General features: G+C 28.0%; 2 protein-coding genes across 10 annotated transcripts in view; one reads left to right on the forward strand and one right to left on the reverse strand.

The window, feature by feature from the left end:
- Positions 1-10,846, forward strand: part of Dh44-R1 (Diuretic hormone 44 receptor 1) — a 58,456-nt gene extending 47,610 nt beyond the window's left edge. The window contains exons 2-10 of the mRNA XM_011495578.1: positions 961-1,153; positions 2,760-2,853; positions 3,153-3,246; positions 3,816-3,896; positions 4,004-4,080; positions 4,498-4,617; positions 5,218-5,403; positions 10,193-10,347; positions 10,477-10,846. Coding sequence (XP_011493880.1) covers positions 961-1,153; positions 2,760-2,853; positions 3,153-3,246; positions 3,816-3,896; positions 4,004-4,080; positions 4,498-4,617; positions 5,218-5,403; positions 10,193-10,347; positions 10,477-10,627 — 1,151 coding nt within the window. The 3' untranslated portion in view covers positions 10,628-10,846. The remainder of the gene's footprint in view (positions 1-960; positions 1,154-2,759; positions 2,854-3,152; positions 3,247-3,815; positions 3,897-4,003; positions 4,081-4,497; positions 4,618-5,217; positions 5,404-10,192; positions 10,348-10,476) is intronic.
- A 5,999-nt stretch (positions 10,847-16,845) lies between these two features.
- LOC105368970 (protein RER1) overlaps positions 16,846-22,743 on the reverse strand; it is a 6,488-nt gene continuing 590 nt past the window's right edge. Inside the window, exons 1-6 of one of the 9 annotated variants that reach the window (XM_011508175.1) lie at positions 22,388-22,743; positions 18,076-18,168; positions 17,852-17,956; positions 17,614-17,710; positions 17,303-17,520; positions 16,846-17,208 (exon numbers count right to left, since the gene is read on the reverse strand). The exon at positions 22,388-22,743 is cut by the window's right edge and continues 590 nt beyond it. In XM_011508175.1, the coding sequence (XP_011506477.1) occupies positions 17,131-17,208; positions 17,303-17,520; positions 17,614-17,710; positions 17,852-17,956; positions 18,076-18,159 (582 nt within the window). In that variant the 5' untranslated portion in view covers positions 18,160-18,168; positions 22,388-22,743 and the 3' untranslated portion in view covers positions 16,846-17,130. The other 8 variants (XM_011508174.1, XM_011508173.1, XM_011508178.1 and 5 more) reach the window with 8 other exon arrangements.

Genomic DNA, 22,743 nt, shown 5'->3' on the forward strand with positions numbered 1-22,743 from the left:
ATTAAAATTCTTTAAATAATTATTAGTAATAAGTATAAAAAAAATATTCGGATTAGTGATTCGAAATGTATGATTAACATTGATCGCATTAATAAAATTTTAGTAAAATATACGTATTAATATTTTAAAATATTCATTACATATAGATATGAGAACGGCGATACGAAATTCAATTGAAAATGTAATCGTATTTCCAATCATACAACCTAATGTCAGATTTACAGTTACGGAACTTATTATGAAGACATTCATAAAGTGTGTTATATCGTTAGATTATAAAATATGGAATTTAATTTTTAATTTAATTTTTTGGAATTCAATTCATGGAAATTTAATTTTTAGAGTTAATAATGTCGAATATCTGTTCGATACAGCCCAATATAGTTAAAATTAAAAACAAAGGGTATTAATAGTAAATAGCCATGAAATTTAAGTAATATCGTTTAAAATATACGTAAAATAAACTTTATACGTCTAGGTACAGGCAGTTTTATAAAACAAAGAAACAAAAAAACAAAAAAAAAACTGAAATTAAAGTTCAGTTTAATATTTCAATGACTTATTAACCAAAGAATGTTGATCGATAATACAACAAAAGTAACAACAATAACAATAACAATAACCTATTGATAGACCTATTAATAAAAATCCATCGTAACCAAGACCCTTTAGCTCGCACCTTCTCCCACAACAGGACTCCCAATGTTTGAAAATACTGTGTTATCGGTGTAATGAATGAACAAGGCCCTTGCAGGGAGATTTATAATAATCATAATAATAATAATAATAATAATAATAATAATAACGGGGAGGTGAAGAGGATGACCGGGTACGACAAGTAAGTGTCGAGGCTAAAAGCATCGGGGAAAAGAGAGCGAGCAGTAATGATTAAGGAAGAGGAGAGTAGGCTCCAGGGTAATAATAAAAATGCATAAAGTACGCCCCGTTTCTTGGTCATAGAGAACGCGAGCAGGTGGTGCAGGGCCAACGGCACCTGGGACAGCTACTCGAACTACTCCCAGTGCAAAGAGCTAAGGCTGACTCCACCAGATGCCGAGAACGGCGTCGAGATAACGACTCAGCTCTACTTCGTCGGCTACGGGCTCTCGCTATCCACTCTTATCATCGCCGTCGTCATCTATTTGTACTACAGGTATGACGCGGAGCCAGGCTTTAATTTCCCGCCTGCCAACAATAATAAATCCTCTCCGGGCGTCGACCCCGTGCAAAGATAATCGAAAAGATCGCGTATCAGCGGGCCTCGGGGATGGTCGAGAGCCAGTATGACACTTCAATGCGCAACTTTCATTCCATGATCCTTCGATCGTTGTTCTTAATAATATTGCGATAACGACGATGCGAGCTAGGGGAGCGTGATTTTTTATCACGCGGCCCCCTCAGCGTTTCGAGATAACCACGTGACTACGTTAAATTTAGCGGATATCCGAGTGATTGTAAAAGTAATGCGACGGGAGGTTAATTAAATTCTCGCGTTAGCTGTTTACCAATATAATCGATATTCAACTTGAAAGCACATCCTTAGACAATAGTGCCATTCCCAATGAAATGAAAGGTAGGCGTTATGGATATCGTTGGCAAAGTGTGGGCGTATCTCTATTAACAAATTGCACACTTGCACAATCCTTTGTCACGCTTAAGTTAATAATAACAAACAATTATGCCAAATATATTTTACTTTACGAACTTTTTCAATGATTATCTAAAAGCTTGTTATAGCGTTTTTCCACAATTATTACATAAGAGAATTAAAAGCTTCGTGACCGTAGAAAAACAAACTTACAGTAAGTGAAGGAACTCTCCATAGCGAAGTAAAACTTCATTATCATAAACAATTGAAGTAGCATAATTAAAATGACAAGGAATAACAAATTATAATTAAATACTTCAACAATTGTATAACTGCACTTTATATAAACATAATTCATATTATAAATGTATTTGCAAATTGAATTCCGTAACTAAACAACAAATCGGTTTTTTTTTTTTTTTTTTTTTAACATTTTTATAAATTAGTAAATTGTAGTCACTTGTAATTATCCTAATAAATAAATTGATATCTATATGTGATACATTGATGTAAGTATAGAAGTATACGTGAATATAATTATCAATATTTATAACACAATTTGACATTGATAATTGGAAAAATCTTTATGATAATGAAAAGAATTATTTAACTGAAGGATTTTCATCTAATGCAGACAATAATACAAATGCAAATGAGCTTTTAGTTGAAAATCTTGTTTAAAGAATTAAATACAAATTAATTATAATCATTGAACATTAATTGACTAATAACGAGTCCTTAACTTAGTTTACTCGTACATCTAAAAAATATTTTTTAACTTTTCAAATTGCAATTTTTATCGAAGATGAGTTAATATCAATTTTCAATTTGATTTTATACATGTGTATTAAAAAATTAATATCTATCATCGATAAAACTTTTTAGATTTATTATAAATCGTATTAAATTATAAACAATCTAATGATTGTTTATACGGAAATAAATATAAAAAGAAAATTATTTATAATTTAAAACAATAAAATATTCATAAATTATTCATAATATTCATGTATAACTATATATTAAATATTAATAAATTTGATCGCTTAAATAAAAAAAAAAATAAATAAATAAAAAAAAATTTTGTATTCAATTAACACTTAAATATTAATAAAATTTTTTTTTTTATTTAGATTTTTACTTAAAATATTTTCCTTTTGCTCTATTTTAGGGAACTCAGATGCCTTCGTAATGTCATACATACGAATTTAATGTTTACGTACATCTTGGCTGACTTCTTATGGATTTTAACGACCGTGTCACAAGTATTTAGTATTTTAGTACTTTTATCTACATTTTAATAACCGTTTAAATCGGTTTGAAAAAGTTCTAAATTTTTCGTCACTATTAATAGCGATAATTCGATTTATATAATTCGTAAAATCAATGATAATTAAAGGAATGAAAAACTTTATATTTCAATTGATTCGTTAATTGCATAAAAAATTATTTCAATTATTCTAGGAAATAATTTAATAGTAATTAACGTACACGAAAGTACATTTAATTTTGACGAAACTGATTTTAAAGATATTAATAATATAATTTGATATAAAACTTTCAGGTTTCTCTTCAAAGGAATATACCGATGTGCATCATATTTTATTCGTTATATCATTATTTTCAGTTAACAAACTTTTTTTGGATGTTCGTTGAAGGTAAATATTCTTCGATTGGCAATAATTAACGATCTTAAATATAATTATTGGTTTCTACGATGTTCAATGGCATTAATGATGAAAAATTAAATTAACCGCCAGCCTAATTATTCAATCTGCATGCAATTTATTGTAACTAATTTTAATTAACTTAACACCTAGTGGAAAAACTACAATTCGCTTCCAAGACTTTGCCTTCCTATCCTTTAAAAATGTAGCTTCACTTTTTGCGAGAACAACGCTGTATCTCGAAATAGCAGACTTTCTAGTCAAAACCCTCGATTCCTTTATCTCGAGTTACGTAGTGTTCTATGATTTACTCATGGACGATTGCACTTCCTAAATTAATGAAAAAAAAAAATATATCAAAATAAATAAATAAAGGCCTCGATCAATCGTTAAGCCCAAATAGATTTATTCATTAGAAAATCTTACGTTGTAGAGAGTACGTAATTTATTTCACTCAAACGATTGTAATCTTTCCAAAGCCTTACGTTGTAGAAAGTATGTAATTTATTTCATTTTATTTGTTATGGAATTTGTAAGATAATAGTAACATCTTTTTATAGGATTGTACCTGTATTTGTTAGTTGTAAAAACATTTTCGGGTGAGAATATCAAGCTCAAGATGTGCCTTTTTATCGGTTGGGGTACGAAATTTTTACACATCATGGCTTTTAAAATGCTTTTCTAAGGCTATAAAAAAAATAAACAAATAAACAAAAAGAAAGTAATTTAAATTTAAATGTACTTATAGGTATACCATTTGTCGTCGTAACAGTTTGGGGAATAGCTAAGTCTCTTGGAAAGAAATTCATAACAACAGAAATTCAGGTAAAATAGTCTTCCTTCGTATATTCTCTACGACTTCTTATTAATATAAGATCATTAATTTAATAATATGATAAAACAGAGTTTCACGGGACAAAACAAAACAAAACAAAAAAAAAACACCATTAATTTACAAAACCTTTGATATAATGATAGAAAATATAATGGCTTCATGCGATTACGTTTGAAAAACAAATACAATGGAAAATATGAATATACGTAATAATAATTTAGTACGGAAACGAATTTTTACCTCTATACATTATATGTTTGCAATTATGTTTGCAACAAATAAATAAATATTAAAATACCCGCGCACGGGCTTAAAAAAATATATAAAAATACTTATATGTTTCCAAATTTATCATTATCGTTAGAAAAATGATTTAATAACAATGAAACATGTTATATTATCGATAGGAATCAGCTTTATCTCGCCACTGTCCGTGGATGATTCCACATCCGTTCGATTGGCTCTATCAAGTTCCAGCAATTTTTGTTCTTTGCATAAACGTTCTCTTCCTTTTTATGATAATGTGGGTAAGTGAAATTTCTTATTCGAGTCTTTAAATAAATTGATAGATTCATTGACAATCAATCATTCGTTTGAACAGTAAAACAGGAATTACAACATGAACTATTTTGCTTGGATCAATGACACGTGTTTCACATTATCTAAATTTATTCAGATGTTATGTTTTTGACAAATTATCCCAAAGTCGACGAAGCACCTCATAAGTAAATAATAAACGATAATGACTAATTATATATTGGATATTGAAAGCTATATATTACAAATATATACTCGATCCATTTTCTCATCTGTAAATAAAAAATCATAAATGAAATAAATTAGAGAGAAAAAGTTCTTTCATACTTGACAGAACTTATATAGGATATTCATCTAATAGGGATAAATTATTATAACATAATATTCTTTAAACTAAACATTATTAAAGTCGCGAGAAAAAATATTAAAAAATATGTCTAATTGAAATAGACAAAAATTTCAGTATTTTCAAAGTTATCGTGCAACCACCACATAATGCTCCTCCTCACTTTTTCAGAATTTTTTGAAATATTTTTATTACAAATTTATCGCCATTATCGCAATTCATTGCCGAATCTTCATGCTTCAAGGTCCTGATAACTAAGCTTCGATCAGCAACGAATGTGGAAACCCAGCAATATCGGAAAGCTGCTAAGGCTCTACTTGTTCTCATACCACTTTTAGGAGTCACGTATATCCTAGTGCTGGCAGGACCTACCGAAGGACAAGCTGCCAATATGTTTACCTATATGAGAGCTATTCTACTTTCGTCACAGGTACATTGACACATACACGAACAAGATTTTAGTTTATCTTTTATTTAATATCATTTATTTAATACAAATTACTTTTCATTTAGCAGCACTAATAATAAAAATTAAAAAAACGTGTCGAATTATAAGAATAATTCGCTACGTAAAGTATCGTTCAAAGTTATTCTATCGAAATTGCCTATTATAAATAATCAATTATAAATAAATGAAAAAAAAAAAGAAAAAAGATATTAGAACTTAGCTTCTTTAGTTAAAATTTCTATCATCATCCAAGATCTGTATATGGTAATATATTATTGTTTAAAAAATCTCAAACTAATATTAAAATATTATATATATACATACACAAACAAACAAAACAAAAAAAATTGAATACATTAGTCTTTACATCTATTAAGTATGTAGGATCAAAAGCCAGATTAATTTTATTATTATGCGAGTTGGACGTTTGTTCGTTGCTTGCCGCATTGTCTACAAATTTTAGCCAATAGTATTAAATAATTTTGCGTTTACATTGGTCCAAACTAGACAAGTAAAGTTGTGCTAAAAATAAAATACGGTTATATATATATGCAATACGAGAATATTTATATACGTTCTTTGCATTTGAAAAATAAAAGATCATTTTCATAGTTAGAAATGCGTAACTATTGAGTATATTAGAGAATTTATTTTATTTTTATACTTTGAATTTATTTAATTCGCTTTACTTAATTAAATTAGCTGCTTTATAAATTTTATAAATAAAATCTGTTATTACGTAAGTAGGGTATTGTTTTTCGTTGTCATGATGGAACGGTTCGAGATCGAATCAAGATTCGTTTACAAGAAAATAAGTAATAAATAATGTCGTTATAGAAGTAGGAAAATAAATGTTAAAACTAATTAAATAAACCATATTATTAAAATACGGCTTCGCCGTATTTACCAATCACTCGTTGAATAATTTAACTTATTACAAAAATTCCAAATTAAAATGTCCAGGGAATATTTGTTTAAGAATGACATCTCAAAGGAGCAATCAGAGGTGAGTCAACACAACCCCATAACTCGCGTTGGGCGCGCGTCTCTTTATGCCTAATTTATGGGAGGACCATAGTTGTGCGCCATAGTTTATTATTTGTCACTTGACGAATCGACAGCCTTGGCATTGTACCGGATACGCGCGATTTTAATCCCGACGCTTTTGAAAGAAATACATAATTTATATATAGAGATGCATCAATAATTTAGAAAGCTGTTTTTAGCGAGATGCCAAAATATTTTTCTATGACAAGAAAAAAGTTTTTTGATAAATTTCAAGTCGCTCATCCTTACATCAGTAGACATAAAAAATTAAAAACCATATTGTTGCTACGTAACCGTATAACAATATTATATTTGAAAAACTAAAGTCTGTATGTCTTACGCTTATCTGGACTTAAACCGAAATTTAATTCCCATAAGTTATTATGTAAGGTATTATTGGAACATATTCTCGCGCCAATATCAATCAAGTCAATTAATTTATCATACATCTATTACTTAATAGAAATAAAATATTATTAACCTTTATTGGCTTTGATATAATATTCGACTGAAAATCAATCGATAACAATATTCTATTATAGGCATGTATGTAAATTATTTATTAATTATTTTTTCTTTACTCTCAATGCGTAAGCATTATGCTTATGATCATGTTGCGATCATTCTATTTTTATAAATTATGTATTTTTCAATATATTATTTTATTACTTGTATCTACGTAATGACTAATAATTATCCAAATTATATTGAATCCTCCCACCCGTTACCCCATTAACTATATTACCTATTTAATCATTTATCATTGACAAATAATTTTGTCATATCCATAACTTAAATACGATTATAACGGTTAATCGATATTGTTTATGAAGTAATTTGTTTGTTAAAAAAAAAACAAAAAAACAAAAAAAAAAAACAGTGAAGAAACTAATAAAAATGAAATTACACGTTTATTCTATATGGAATATTGTAATTTAAATTGTTAAATTCTGCTCGTTAGTTTAAGTAAAAATTTTTAATCAGTTCCTACAATATCTTGATTTATAAAATTCAATAAAAGAGATAATATTCAACAACTGCCCTAGCTTTATAAGTACAATATCAATATAATTGTTATTTAATCGAGGCGAGCTATGCATATATTTTATAATTATTTTTCCCATATAAAACAGATAATCTAATAATAGTATCGACCATATACGACACTACCAAAATTAATTCTTTTTGTAACTCTATGACTGCATTCGAATAATAATTAGAAACATTTTATGACTATGGTAACTATTAATCAAGCGTAACATTACTCTAAACTATGTTTAAAAAAAAAAAAAAAAAAAAAAAAAAAAATGAAACTTTCTATTCTATAAACGTATTTCTCGGTAGCATTGAGAGCAAAAAGAAATAAAATAAGCAAGCGAAGGAATGAAATACTGAAACGAGTATATAATGTAAAGTCTTATTAAAAATTCTGATAATTAACAAATATTTCATTTTTAAGGCAATTAATAGTCACGTAGAACGTCAAGGTCGGGACATTTTGTATTTGTATGTTATACGCGTCTGTAAAATTACTGAAATTCCAGTATCCAAATTCGATTATTGTCCATATTAAATGATACAATTATTTCATAATTCATTTGCTTATTTACATAGAAGTAAATTTCTTATATAATTATTAAAAGACATTTCAAACAATTTATACCGTTTTATTATAAAATAGCATGTAAAAATAGTTTTTAATAAAATTCAATTTTTGCCAAAATTCAGAATATCATATCTTCTTTCGTTCTGCTCTTGTCATATTCTATTTTTCTTAGGTAATAAAATTCTCAGCCGAATGATTCTTAAACTACTTTTAAAAATTTTATTTACGAATACTAATAAATTTACTAAAAGGTTCACAAATTTTATGACCACGATCAATTGCTTGATTACTACATAACTTACTAAGTAAGATTATCATTAAAGATCAAATTATTATGTATTATTAGCTAATTAAACTAATTTAGATTAAATAATACGATAAAACTCGCTCAAGAATTTAAATTTTAAATATTCCTTAAAATAACAAATTGGAAGGGTAAGATTTTTGAAATTACATTACAAATAGAATGCTAATTATTTGCTAATTTTATAAATCATATTTAAATAAAAATTTGTAGTTTCTCAAATTATTTTACACTGTATTAAATTAATATAAAGATATATTTTAAAAATTTTACTTGTACGTACACTTTCCTTCGTTTTATGTGTTTGAAAGATATATAAAAAAAATTTTACTCTTTATAGTTTAAAATTTACTTTACTCGGTTATTTCGAAAACACAATAGTTAATACATTTTACTAAAATTCAGATATTTTATAATCTTTTATCCCTGATTAAGCTAAATATTTACATATTAAAATTACTGCAACTAGATGTATAATACTGCTCATTATATATTGTAAAATTAATAGATTTGCAATTAATTTCGTCTATACAACATAAATAATCTTTAACATATAAGAGAAACTAATCTATGAGCAATTCTTAAGAATTGTTCCAAACTCTAATAAGAGATGGTTTTTTTTTTCATGTATCGAGTATCAATTACCTTCTGTCTCCAAATTTATTTTTGTTTTTATTTCTATTCTTCAAGCGATTTATGATCATTTTTCACAATCCGATATATATATATATATATATATATATAGTAAATAGTATCAATGTTGTTTTGTCACTTTAATTAATTATGGTAAAATTAAAACAAATGCTTGTACCGTAAAATCTGCAGAAAATACAATAGATAAATAAGAAAATAAATTTAACAATCCATATATGTATTGTAATGAATAAAGCATATAATCGTGAGTTAGCCAGTTTTTAATTTCACACAAGTATTACGAATACTGTCAAATATAAATTGTTATCTATATTCACTATGAAATAAAAAATTATTATTATTGTTGCAATTATTACATTGTTCGGATTATAAAATTTGAAAGATTTATGTAAATTAAAAATCATATAACAAGTTTGGATTTTTTGCCAACAACTTATGGAAAAAAATATCTTCTGATAAATTTATGTAACACTGCATAATCAAACAAACTCTATATCAAATATAAAAATTATAAAAAATAAATGTCAAAATAATGCATCATTTCATATATATATATATATATATATATATATATATATATATATATATATATAAATATATTTAATTTTTTACATTGGCTAAAACACTCCTTATCAATATAAAATTTTCTTATTTTACCGTACTCGTCATCGTATCTGCTACACGTTTTATCGTTTTATAATCTTCGTACACGATCGCGTTAAAAAATTTTGCCATTTGTGCAGAAAATCTGACTTATTGAAATTACACATATATCCTTTTATGGGATATTGGGCTGTTTTTCTTTCTTCCTCTTTTCTTTTGTCTTCGATAAAAGATAAAATGAACGTACAAAAGATTTTAAAATGTCTCTAGCTCCATGTAAAGCCAAGAGGTCGAAACCAGCCGTCGAGTACGACTGCCATAAAATCAATGTTTAAAACTCGCAGTCTCAAAGCTCAATTGAAAAACCATCGAAGAATAGCCCTTTAATGCCCTGCACAACCTTTAACACAGAACTAGCTCACATAACACCAGCACCCCCCCCCCCCCCCCCCCGTATTCTCGAATGCGCTTTCCGGCGACTTCATCCACTCTCCCTTTATACGCGTGTCGCGCAAAGACCTCCGAGAGATTCCTAATTATCCGGCGTTTGCTTCCAGGGCCTCTCGGTCGCGCTGTTCTACTGCTTCCTCAACAGCGAGGTACGGAACGCGCTGCGCCACCACTACGAGCGCTGGACGACGGAGCGGAGCCTCGGAACGGGTCAGCGCTACTACGCGCACTGGGCCCCTCGATCGCGTACCGAGAGCATCAGGTAATAAAGGCCGGGCCCGCGACCGCGGCGGATCGCGCACCGCGATGCCAACGGGGGGGTCGGGGACGCCACCGAGCGGCTACCTCATCAATAAAAAATTAATTTATTGAAGCCTGTATTATCTTTCAGACTGTACAGTCGACCAACAACCAACGTCTCAGCAAACAGCCACGTTAAAGAAACCACGGTGAGCGAGGCCAATGCGACGACCGTAGTCGACGCACACCCGCGGCCTGCTGTCAGGACCTTCCTCGGCAGATTTAAGAAGAACCACGTGTAAACGGTACCTGGCTGCCTGCCAATCAACGATAATCCTCGACTTAACGCCACCAAACGGCCGAGTAATGGCAAGCTCGGAGAGACTCGGGAGCCCACTATGGCTAGTTTTCTTTAATCGCTTGTTGCTGGCGCTAGGGATCTCCTGTTGAATGATCTGTCTTGCTTGAATTTGAGAATGTACCGTATCCCGAGCGATTAAGGACGACAGCCGAGTGGTATTTGTATCTACAGCGGGTGATTGTCGCGTAAAATAAGTCGAGCTTGCAAGTGGAAACGAGAAATCTTGGATGCACGGTCGACAATATTGGCTTTTCCTCGAGAGTAAATCTCTGCTTATCGGTTTTCGCGCGTTATCATTTTATACCGTAAAAGTTTTACTTCTCACGGCCCGAGGTTACAATGGCTTTCGAATAATATGACTTTGCTTAAGGTCCCGATACCAAGCAAACGGATCGGACGTTTTCGTTGACTCTAGGAGCTTCAACCTTGGAAAATATTAAATAAAAACTATTGCAGAGGATGTCATTAATTTGGTATGAATATTTAGATCGTTGGTTGACAGATGAATTAATTCAAGCCTTGCCCGAATCAAGGTAAATTCTTTTCTCATAATTTCATTGTTCGGCGTGTGAATCCATAAGAATATTTTACTGTCGAGCTAAAGCTTTTATCATCTAATTCTTTAAAATCTTCTTTAAAATTCTTCCCAACGTATGGCCATTATACGAATCATAGCCTGATCTAATACAATATAAGCGAGTAAAAAACAAATTAAATATATTGATTATATATTTTATCTTCTTTCCACGTTTAATCGAATCCAATGAATAGCCATGACTATGATAAAAGAAGAATTTTTTTTTTTATTTTATCCTTAAAAATGTATACATCGAAATTATTTGTGGGTGAAAGCTTATTGGAGCATTTGAATATTCTTGTATGTAAGAGCATTGATTTACTCGTATGCTTTGTCACGGCTAAACATTCTCTAAATAATGTCAAAAAAAAAAAAAAAAAAAAAAAAAAAAAAAAAAAAGTACAAAAAGCTTATTGAAATACAGATTGCTATTATTACTATTATTATGCATTTGTAAAGACGATTGTCTAAAATGTTCATCTTGTGTAATATATTTAAGAAACTATAAAACTTTCATGTAATATATTTAATGTGATATATAATATTTTTATAAAAATAATGCAAAATATTTTGATGCATATTTGCCAAAGTAATATTATATGCTATTGCGTATATACTCGAATCTCTTATTTTTATGAATATTACATATAAACCTTGAATATTGAATATTGAAATCATTTGACTTTGATTTTATAAACACTGACAGGATAATTATAATTAGACAAATTACACATTATACTGTAATTAGCTATATGAACGATTACTCGTAAAAAAAAAAAGAAAGAAATATTAAAATCACTTTATGAATATCAAACTAATAGAAAGGGTCTGGTTATAGAAAATACTTTAAATGTCAAAATATTCAAAATTTTGAAGAAAAAAAAGAGTATAGAATAAATTTGGAAATTATGACAAAATATTTTGCTAGAATTGTAGATACTTTATCGCAATCAATACACATTGTAAAATTTCAATAATTTCATTCAAACGATTCGCCGTTTATTCTAAAACATTATTTCCCACAGTTCTGAAATATGGATATCTAATATAATTATATAATAATTATTCTAACATTGTCACAAGGTAAAAGACATTGTTTTCTATTTGAAACATCAATAGATCCTAAATTTATATATTTGTTGAAAAGATTTTACGTTAAAAATATTTCATAATTTCAAAATTAATTAAACTACGAATGTTATTTAAATTCTTATGGTAATAATAACTAATAGTTTTCTTCTTCTTTTCTTTCTATATTATACTTTATAGATATGTTAAGCGTAACTTTAACAATCCAAATAATATATATTATGAAAAAAAAAAAAAAAATTATAATTCATAATTATAATTTTGTCTGAGAAATATATATTATTCTATCGGTTTATTTCATTATACGCCATTTTTATAAAAGCTTTTTCTTTCTATCTTTCAACAAAGATAATTAAATTTTTTTGTTTAATTAATATGTGTTTTATAATAAAATATTTTATGTCGAATTAATTAAAATATTGTATATTAATATGTACATACGTAATGTAAAATAGTAAATCTTAACGATACGAAATCTATAAAATTATTTCAATTTAGGCTACAGCATAATATTAAAATAAATTATTAAATGTAAAAATTATGAAATAATTATTTTAAGTACATAAATGTATATACATATAAATATGCTTTGCAAAAATACATAGGCGCGCGCGCACATGCATTTATAGAGTTAAATTAATCATTAACAAAAGTCATAACTTATAATGATAATGTCAATATTAAATTTATATTTTACAAATTATATTATAAACGATAAATATAATACATAATTATGAATATAATTTATGAATTCATATTTTAAACGTTTATTATCGGACTCTTTCTCCGATAAATTCCGGAATAAATATGTCAAATGTTTAGAAAAGTTTTATAACATAGCATTAAATATATCGAAAATATTTCTGGAATTTTGCTTATATAATATTTTTTTAAATTATAAAAAAATTTAAGACTTGTACAAAAATATTTTATCTAACGCAAACAGCATATTACATCCTTTATATTAATATAATTCTTAATTAAAATATTTTCTTATAATTTTATGAATATATAATTATATCTTTTATTAATAGTTTTTAAAATACTTTAGTAATATTAAAACTGTACTATACGAAAACTATTTTTCGGATATTCACACTTGATATAGAAAAGCAACGAAACTATAACAATGTTCAAATTAAATTTTAATAATGTCTTTAATTACTCATGAGCTGTATGATTTATTTATAATGAAAAATAAAATTCCAGGCATATTAATACGAAGCTTTTGTTTATAAATAGTTTTTTTTGAACCGAATATAATATAAGAAATTAATGTTGAATTTATCTTGTAGAATCACTAATTTATTAATAAGCCGAATGCAGAAATTAATTTATGTATCTGTAAATGAAATTTATAATTTTATTAAAGTAAAGGAAAAATATTAAGAAAACAAAAGCAAAAGGATCGAAATATAAGACAATGAATCCAAATACTAGAAATTACAATAAAAAATTATTACGGATTAAGGCTTACTTCAAAAAAATAATTAAAATGCAAAATCATACAAATAAATTAATTAACAATTTAGGATAATATGATTATTATACGCCTATGTATACAAATATGTTTAAAAACAAGCTTACAGATCATTGTTATTTTATATTTAATAAAAGAATAATAAAAATGTTACGCTATCAACGAAAAAAAAAGAAAAAAGAAAAAAAATGTTCTGATAATAGTGTGGGGTTGGTTAAAATCTGGTATTCTCGTCTAAATAATTGATAAAAACATGCAAAATAATATATATTTAAAAATTTATAATAGAATAATTTCTCAAATATTATTATTTTAATATTGTACAAAACTTACATCAAACCATAAATATCTTAATATTGTAACATTCGTTATACCATATAATTTTTTACACAGATATTAAAAAAAATGAATTATTATTATTACAATTGTTAAAATTTAATATGTATATGTTATAATGTGTATATATTAAAATATGTTTACTTAATCGAAATATTAAATATCTAAATAAAAAATAATTACGTTCTTATTACACATATATTATGTCTTTTTGTCAATTCGTAGTAATTAATTTGTGCATTATTACAACAATATTTAACATAAGATACTGCCTACACATTAAATAATAATATGTTAACTGCAACAAAAAAAAAAATAGAAATATTCATAAGAATACGTTGTTAAAAAGTATCATTACAATTTTTAATATCAAGTAATTGCATAATTATAATGAAATTTAATGTATTTATTAGTCTATAGAATTATGTTATCCAATGTAAACAAAATCAATAACCCAGGATGATTTCAATAATTCTGATAAAAGTTATAAAACGTAAAAACATACTGCTAACTTTAAATTATGCAATATGATTTTTATAATACGAATATAATATCAAAATAAAATGATACAGAGTTCTAAATTAAAAACAAATTAATCTATATTTCTCTTTTTATGGTAATCATTAATAACAATCATTTATCTTTAAATAAATCTGAATTGAAAGTGACTATTAATTTAATAAAGATATTAAAATAACCTAGTGGAGAAAATTTTGTATTTTTTATTATTTGAAATTTTTAAACAATATTTCAATTGTAATTATGATTAATAAAAAATAAAATAATATTCTAAAAACTTGAATATCTACGGAAACATTTGGAAATTGAGTATAATTACAAAATTACAAAGCAAAGATTTTATTGTTTTATAATTTTATAAAAAAAAAATATATATATATATATATATATATCTGCCATGTATATAGTAATAAAAAAAAAACGTATGAATTATCATTAATCAGTTTTCATAATTTAGTATATAAATAAATAGATATATACATAAATAGTATATAAATAAATAGTATATACATAAATAGATTTTACAAAGATAACATAATCACATTCTAAAATTTGATACAAAAAGCCTTATCAAAAAACATAAGTAATTAGATCATTTCTTCATTGTATATTTATTAACTAATAATATGTGCTGAAATGTGAAAATCTTAAAACGAGTTCATCAGGCCGAACTTATTTATAAAACTGTACCACAGATTTCCTGGGAAATTAATATATTAATATAGGGGAAAGCTATTTTACTCGCAGCAGGTCTCCTAACCCTAACGTTTCACAGTATTTTCATACAGCAAATATACAGATATTCACCAACGAAAATGTGAAAATCTATTATACGTAATATACGAAATTTAATTTTTCATATTTACCATAAAAAAATTGATTAAAAAAACAAATCTTAAGTTCAAAGAACTTTTTTTTATTACATTGCAATTTCGTTAACATGACATTTTATTCAACATTATTCTGCTTGTAAAATTACTTACAATCTTAATTATAGTATATTTAAAAATGATTAGCCCACTCCATAGATGAATTTCACATTATCATGACATACAAGAGTGTTTTACAAAAAATTTTATAATAAAATCAACTTATATATTCTCTTACGTAATAATTCTACGTAATTCTTACCTTTACATTGTTTTCATTTTTTTTTTTTTTTTGTTTTTGTTATCAGTTGTTTCTTTAACTCATGAGGTGATGAATAATTATATTATAAACATGTGTCCTTACATATACAAAACTATATATTCAATGACTCGTACAATTAACAATACAACTAAATTAGTTTTATTTTTCCTTTAAATTCTAATTTAAATAAACGCAATACGGACAGCGTGGCTTTACGTGCACTACATATAAATCGTAAATAAATTTCCAAAATAATTTAATAAGAGTGGCTTATGATCTACTCTTTCACAAATTTGATTCACAAAAGCACAAAAACTAAACGCCCTCTTACTCACGCGTAATTTGTTAATTTAATATTTAATCCAAAGTAAACGCATAACTCTTGTGTAATGTTTTACCAATTACAACGTATGTTACCGAATAGTAGAATTGAAAGTAATTGAAATTAATAATAGAATTTAACAATATTTTACTAATGAATTATGGCTTTAAATTTCATTTATAATTAATATGAAAGCAAACGTTGTATTAATAGTAAAATCTAAATGTTAATTTTAGTTCAAGTTTTTATTCCATATAAGCACATCCATGATATAAATAAAATATATCTGTAATGAGTTTTAAGACTTAATATTTACCTACGCAGATACGTGACAATGCAATGTATATAAGTATAATGATAATAAGATTTTTACAAAAAATAAAAAAGGAATCAAACTTCTTTGATTTGTATTTGATAAAAACTATTGCAATACTTGATTTATAAATTTATAATACATTCTAAATTGAACACATCGTGTATGGTCAATAAAGGAATTTGTATTTACTATAAGTTTAATATGATTGTTCCTTTTCTTTTTAATTTCAAGTTGATTTAATATAACATCATAACAACCGGTTACTGCTTTTTTTCATATTGTTACCTTGTCCACATTCATGTAAGACCTAACAATACTTTGTACAAGAATTATGTTACAAATATATTAAGACAATTCAGTTATCGCGCACATAACATCATTTCAAGGAGTTAACTTTACAAAACGATATTTTATTACACTCATTCACTTTGTTTTCATTCCATTTTTAAGTTTTTTTTTTTCTTTTTTTTTAATATCCTTGAACAATGCAATGACTTTACTCATACAAATTTGTCATTCAGAAAACAGAAATTCATTTACAGTCAATTTGAAACAGTTCTCAAAAATAAACAAAAAAGAAAAAAAAATGAATTATACATGAATTTACGCACGTATACTTGTTTTTTTTTTTTTTTATCTTCAGCAGACATACTTTCACTTTATTCAACTTGTAATTATTTCGTAGTTTCAATGTGATTTTGGTATTTTGGTTTACCATGTGTAAAAGGCAAGTATCTATATTTTATCATATGCTGAAAATAAAATTAATTTTTCAGTAAATACATATGCACGATAAAATTAAAATATTACCATTTACAAATAAAATATACGTATATATCTTCTTACCTTTATTTGACGCTTCATTGTAAGACACATTAATGTGATAAAGTACATCACAAGTATTGGCCAAAATACTGGTATATTAAAGAAATCGAATAAAGTAAGTATCAAAGAGACGACGGTGGATTTACACACAGAATACCAAAATTTAAATTCAGGTAATCTTCTGATAAATGGCCTAAACTCTTCGTTTGACCTCGTCGGTAGCTGGGGTCCGTCAGCATCTAATACAACATATATATATATTTTGTATATTAGTATTATTCGATTGAAGCATAGATAAGGGAAATTTTATGAGATGCAAAGTTATTTTTCACCATCAAAGTCCATCGCTGGGTCATTTTTTGGTGTGAGAAATGCTATAAATAGGTTAAGGTGGTAGATACCCAATGCATAAGTGATAATATACCATCCCTACAAGTACAAAGAATAACTTTTCTATTACATAGGTCAAATTAGAAAAAAAAAAGAAAGAAAAAAGTAAAAGAAGGAATAAGAAAATTAAAATCAAAAACTGAACAAGAGGAAAATTACAAATTAGCTTGAATTATTAACCTGTGCCAACAATATACGAAGGATAAATAGAATGATTAAAAAAACTGCAAATGCCCATCTTAATATAACATGCGGCGTCCACTGGTCCAGCCAACTTTGATAAACCTTAAACAATAAAGAGAGGTATAAAAATCATCATTGTAACATTATTAATTAAAGATAAGCTTCTTTATTTCATGTATGCTCATATAAGATTTTAATTTTAACAAGCGAGCCATACTAACATTACAGACCTGTGAAATTCTAGCTACTGCCTTACTGAATACGTTCTTGCTTGCAGGACCGCCAAGATCCTCATCTTGCATCATTGTACCTTCCTGCAATGCGAAGAAAAAGTAATATTTACGGCGTTGTTTGGGGCATGACTAGAGATGAGAGCTAGGCACTTGTTGATAAAACCTTTTAATTAATAAAGGAAATTTCAGTGTGACATGATGATAAAATGCTCACAGCAAAAATCTCTTACTAATTAAACAATTTTAACGAGAGCAGCAGCCCCTTTTAAAAAATAGTTGAATTGTCGAAATATATATATATATATATATATATATATATATTTATATATATAATAGGCTAGGGCAAAATATCGTGCCCACTTGGAAACAATTCGATTATAAGCTTCGATCATACGATATTCGGACTACCATTGCTTTACTTTCAATCTTCCGTGTCCAATAAAATCGCCTGATCAAAGCTACACGTCTATTATTCAATTTCTCGTAATGGGTGAATCCCGTACAACGTTCGCATTGATGAGTTGTCAATAAATCGTCGTTCCAAAAATCCTTGAAACGTCTAAGTCCGAGGCAGCACGCGCGACAGTTCGTCGATAATATTCTCTAACCAAAGGCTCGGATTCTCGTTGAAATAGCAGTGGAAAATGTCACGCGAGCGAAGCTTTCAGATCGGCCAAGGTGCTGCGCAGTCCTAACCTTCAAACACCGTTTCCAACCTCCGTCGTCGGGGCGGTGTCGTGATAATATAAAATATAAATCGGAAACTTCGCGATAATGTACTATCGAGCATGCCAGTCGTATTTACCAAAATCGTACGCCGTCTTCCCTCCTGACTAGCACAGCCTTTCCACTAATAAATAATACAACGTACTCCTTAAAATTATTATAACACGTCACAACATTAATGGCATACTATCGAGAAACCTCGGCTCGGCTCGGCTCAGCCACTCTCTTAACTCTTCTCGCCTACTTGACTGACTTGACTCGTCGCCGTTTCGCCGCCTTTACGACATGACGCAACCGCGCCAAGAGCGAGAGCACATGATACGCTGGAACCGCTGATATCAGCTCTCCTGCCGCACGTTTATTCGGTATTCGGATAGCCTCGGACTGCCAATACGGACTACCGGTGTGTCGTGGGCTTCAATATAAACATTTCTCAACTTTTTCTACATCGATTCCCAAAAAATGTCTCTCTTGTTACTTTCCTCCTCGCTTATGTGTACTGTGCGCGTCTTTCCCCGACTCTCTTCAACTATTCACGATTGACCTACGCTACACGATCGGCATAAATCGGCTCTTACCTTTATTAATTTATATTCAATATTAGTTAAATAACGGGCTCCCGTGGTTAATTGAGCTAACGATACGATTTGACGTACGCTAATAACGGTTATACATCCATCCATAATTAAAACCACGAGAACTTCAGCCAACTATTGTATTACTATTATGTATGGCATAATCCTCCTCCCATTGTAATTATATATTTAAGAAAAAATAATTTAAAAAAAAAACGCGCGTATTACTTTAACATTATTTTACCTCGACACTTTGTAAAGCATCTTTTATGAATAATAAAGCTTAATAAACGTTAGTTATATGATATTAATGAGAATAAAAAATGTTCGTTCCTATAAAGCCATTGATAGAATAAAAGTGCTCGGCTTTAAGCCATTGTCCGCCTAAATTTATAGTTAAAAATATCCTTCAAAATATTGATTTTATTTTGACAATTAATGAATTCCTTGATAAAATAATCTATGCATATATATATATATTTTTTTTTCACCATCTGCACATTCTTTTCGCTCTTTTGTGTGTGCGTGCGTGTGTGCGCGCGCGCGCCACATAATTGACAATTTATTCAAAACTCTGGTAAAAAAAAAAAAAAAAAAAAAAAAAAAAAAAAGAACGAGAAAATATAGCGAATTGAATTAACAATCACGATTTTATTATTAATATTCGATTGTTTATTCGAGATTTTATATTAGACATTAATATAATAGCACAAATGAAATAGATAATCCAACATTTAATAATAACGCGGATCACTAAATTAACATAATTTCATAATTTCGTAGCTGGCAAAAGATTTTTTGCGCTGCTCTAGTGCCTCTTATTATTTTATACATATTATTTTTTCGACAGCAATTCGATTCGATAATCGCAGCTAAAGTAAATAATATTCATTTGCATTATTTCATCTGCCTGCATTTTATTGTAATTATGGTAAATTGTCCTTTGTCATAAACTAGTTGAGACAAGTACGTAAGATTCGTAAGTTTAAAAATTTGCATAATGCTTAGGGACCTCTATTATAATGCTACATGTAAACTAATAATTTATGTAGCTTAATAAATAACTTTATAGCTTAGGAATACCTAATGACTGGGTCATTTTGAATCGTAATCCCGGCACTTTACTTATAGTCAGAAAAACCTATACTACATTATGTATAGTCACTTTGGAATACTATTCACTCGAATAAATTTCTGCAACATTAGCACAAGAGAGAAACGAGAGAGGTAATTAAATGAAAAAATAATTTATGATTAAGGCTCTTAGATAAAAAAGGATAGATCGAAATGTTCGATGAATTTAAATAAAGCGGAATATAATAACTTGCAAGCTCCACTCCTTAGTTTTATATTAAAATTATAAATAAAATGATATACAAATGCTTGAGGCTCGTTATCATGTATTCTTGATCATTTAAACATTCCGACATTTATTAAAATAATCAATTTATAAACATAGTTATAATAATTATTATTGTCATTATTATTATTATCATTAACTATTAACAATTAAATTTATCAGTATGTTCCTTCGACATTTATATTTTTATGAACTATTTAGTCTTTAATTAAATTTGACATGAAAAAAAAAAAAAAACAAAACAAAAAAAAACAACAATATTTACGTCAATAAATACTACGATAGGCATTAGCTAAATAAAACTTAAAACACAAAAAATTATTTGCCGAGAAAAATATCGGGCTCTTTATAATCTAAAAAGAAAAAAAAAAACAAAAAATTACTTATCGATCGTTGGAATTCATGGTGATTAGGCAATTACTTTATAAGCTTATTAAATAGCTAAAATGCAAATGTACATGCCTGAGAATAAAAACTAAAGGATGTAATCGAAATTTTATCATTGTAACGTTATAAAGACGATGACATCATTCTTTCGTTTCAAATAGCAAGATATAGAATAATACAAATTATTTACTTTGACGATTAAACATATCTGTCCAAATTAATCATTCTTTCGAGTTCTCTCAACTTAATAAATCAAGAAGTTCATTGCAACGATGTAACTGTCGAAGCTGCTTCACTCGTATTATTCCATATTTATCAACATGATAATTATTGGCATTAAAATTATAATTGAATTTTATCGAAGAATTAACGACACATACACCTTATCAAGTTTATTAAACTTTATGCAGTTATGGTTTATCTAAAATAAATAAAAAGAAAAAAATAGTATAGACGTTACTCATTGTTAACTGAAAAATTTATCACTAAATGTAAAAATTATGTATTTCGTGTAACATTTATTTCATTAATACCAATGTGTATAATAAAATTAACATTATACACATACATTACAGTATACATTATACACGTTACCTTATATACGCGCGCGCGCGCGCGCACGCACACACACACACACACACACACTTACTTACATTAACGATAATCTACAATAAATATATTATATAATAATAATTTTAAGATATATTTCGTATTCAATAACTATGTTACAGGAAATTTCTCTTCGGTGCAAAACGATATCCTTACTTATATATAGAAACATCACATCGCGCATAAGTTTTTTTTGTAATTTGCAGTTTCCCTCGTGTGCAATTATATTTACATAAGCTTAATAATATCATACGCCTATGCACGTGTGATAAAATCCTCAATAAAACCTACAAAAATTGTTGCTTTCGTATATGTAAATGCATTTAATGGCATAAACATTTTATGAAAAAACACATAATTTTAATAAACTTAATTTAATAAACGATTATATGAAATCGGACGGCTAAGGAAATTAACATAAAGAATAATTGTTCAAAAGATAAAGCAGTTTTTTATAGAAAAGTGAATTTTGCAAAACCGAAGGGAAAACGACACTTTATCGTGTTCATTAAAAAGAAAGAAAGAATGAAAGAAAGAGAAAATTGATTTGCATACATTCGCATTTGTATTTGTCAATTGCTCTTGATTTTTAAGCTTAAAATTCTCAATTTTTTTTTTTTTTTTTTTTTTTTTTTTTACCCACTGTTCAATCCACAGGATGCGATCAGGATCACGTCGATAGATTGAAGAAAGAAAGAAATCCAACGGACGATGGAGAAGTAGGATTATGGAGTTGTGGAGCTGCGAACAGAACCCGGCATTGCCGACGAAGCAAAAGTTTGACAAGAGTGTGGGAGTCTTGGCCGGCCGTCAACCGACAGGCAAACAGGAGACAGGTCATACGTCGCATGACATCATTGTCTCATTGTCGCATCGTCGTGTCTTTCTCTCTGATTCACCGACACACTCCATAAACTTATAAACTCGCCGGCATGCGTGCTGGCACTTAAAGGACCTCGAGGACGCTCGCGAGCTCAGGCGACTCAAAGGTGCGAGTGC

The sequence above is a fragment of the Ceratosolen solmsi genome, unplaced genomic scaffold (assembly GCF_000503995.2).
Source record: "Ceratosolen solmsi marchali unplaced genomic scaffold, CerSol_1.0 scaffold1, whole genome shotgun sequence".
Taxonomy (NCBI): domain Eukaryota; kingdom Metazoa; phylum Arthropoda; class Insecta; order Hymenoptera; family Agaonidae; genus Ceratosolen; species Ceratosolen solmsi.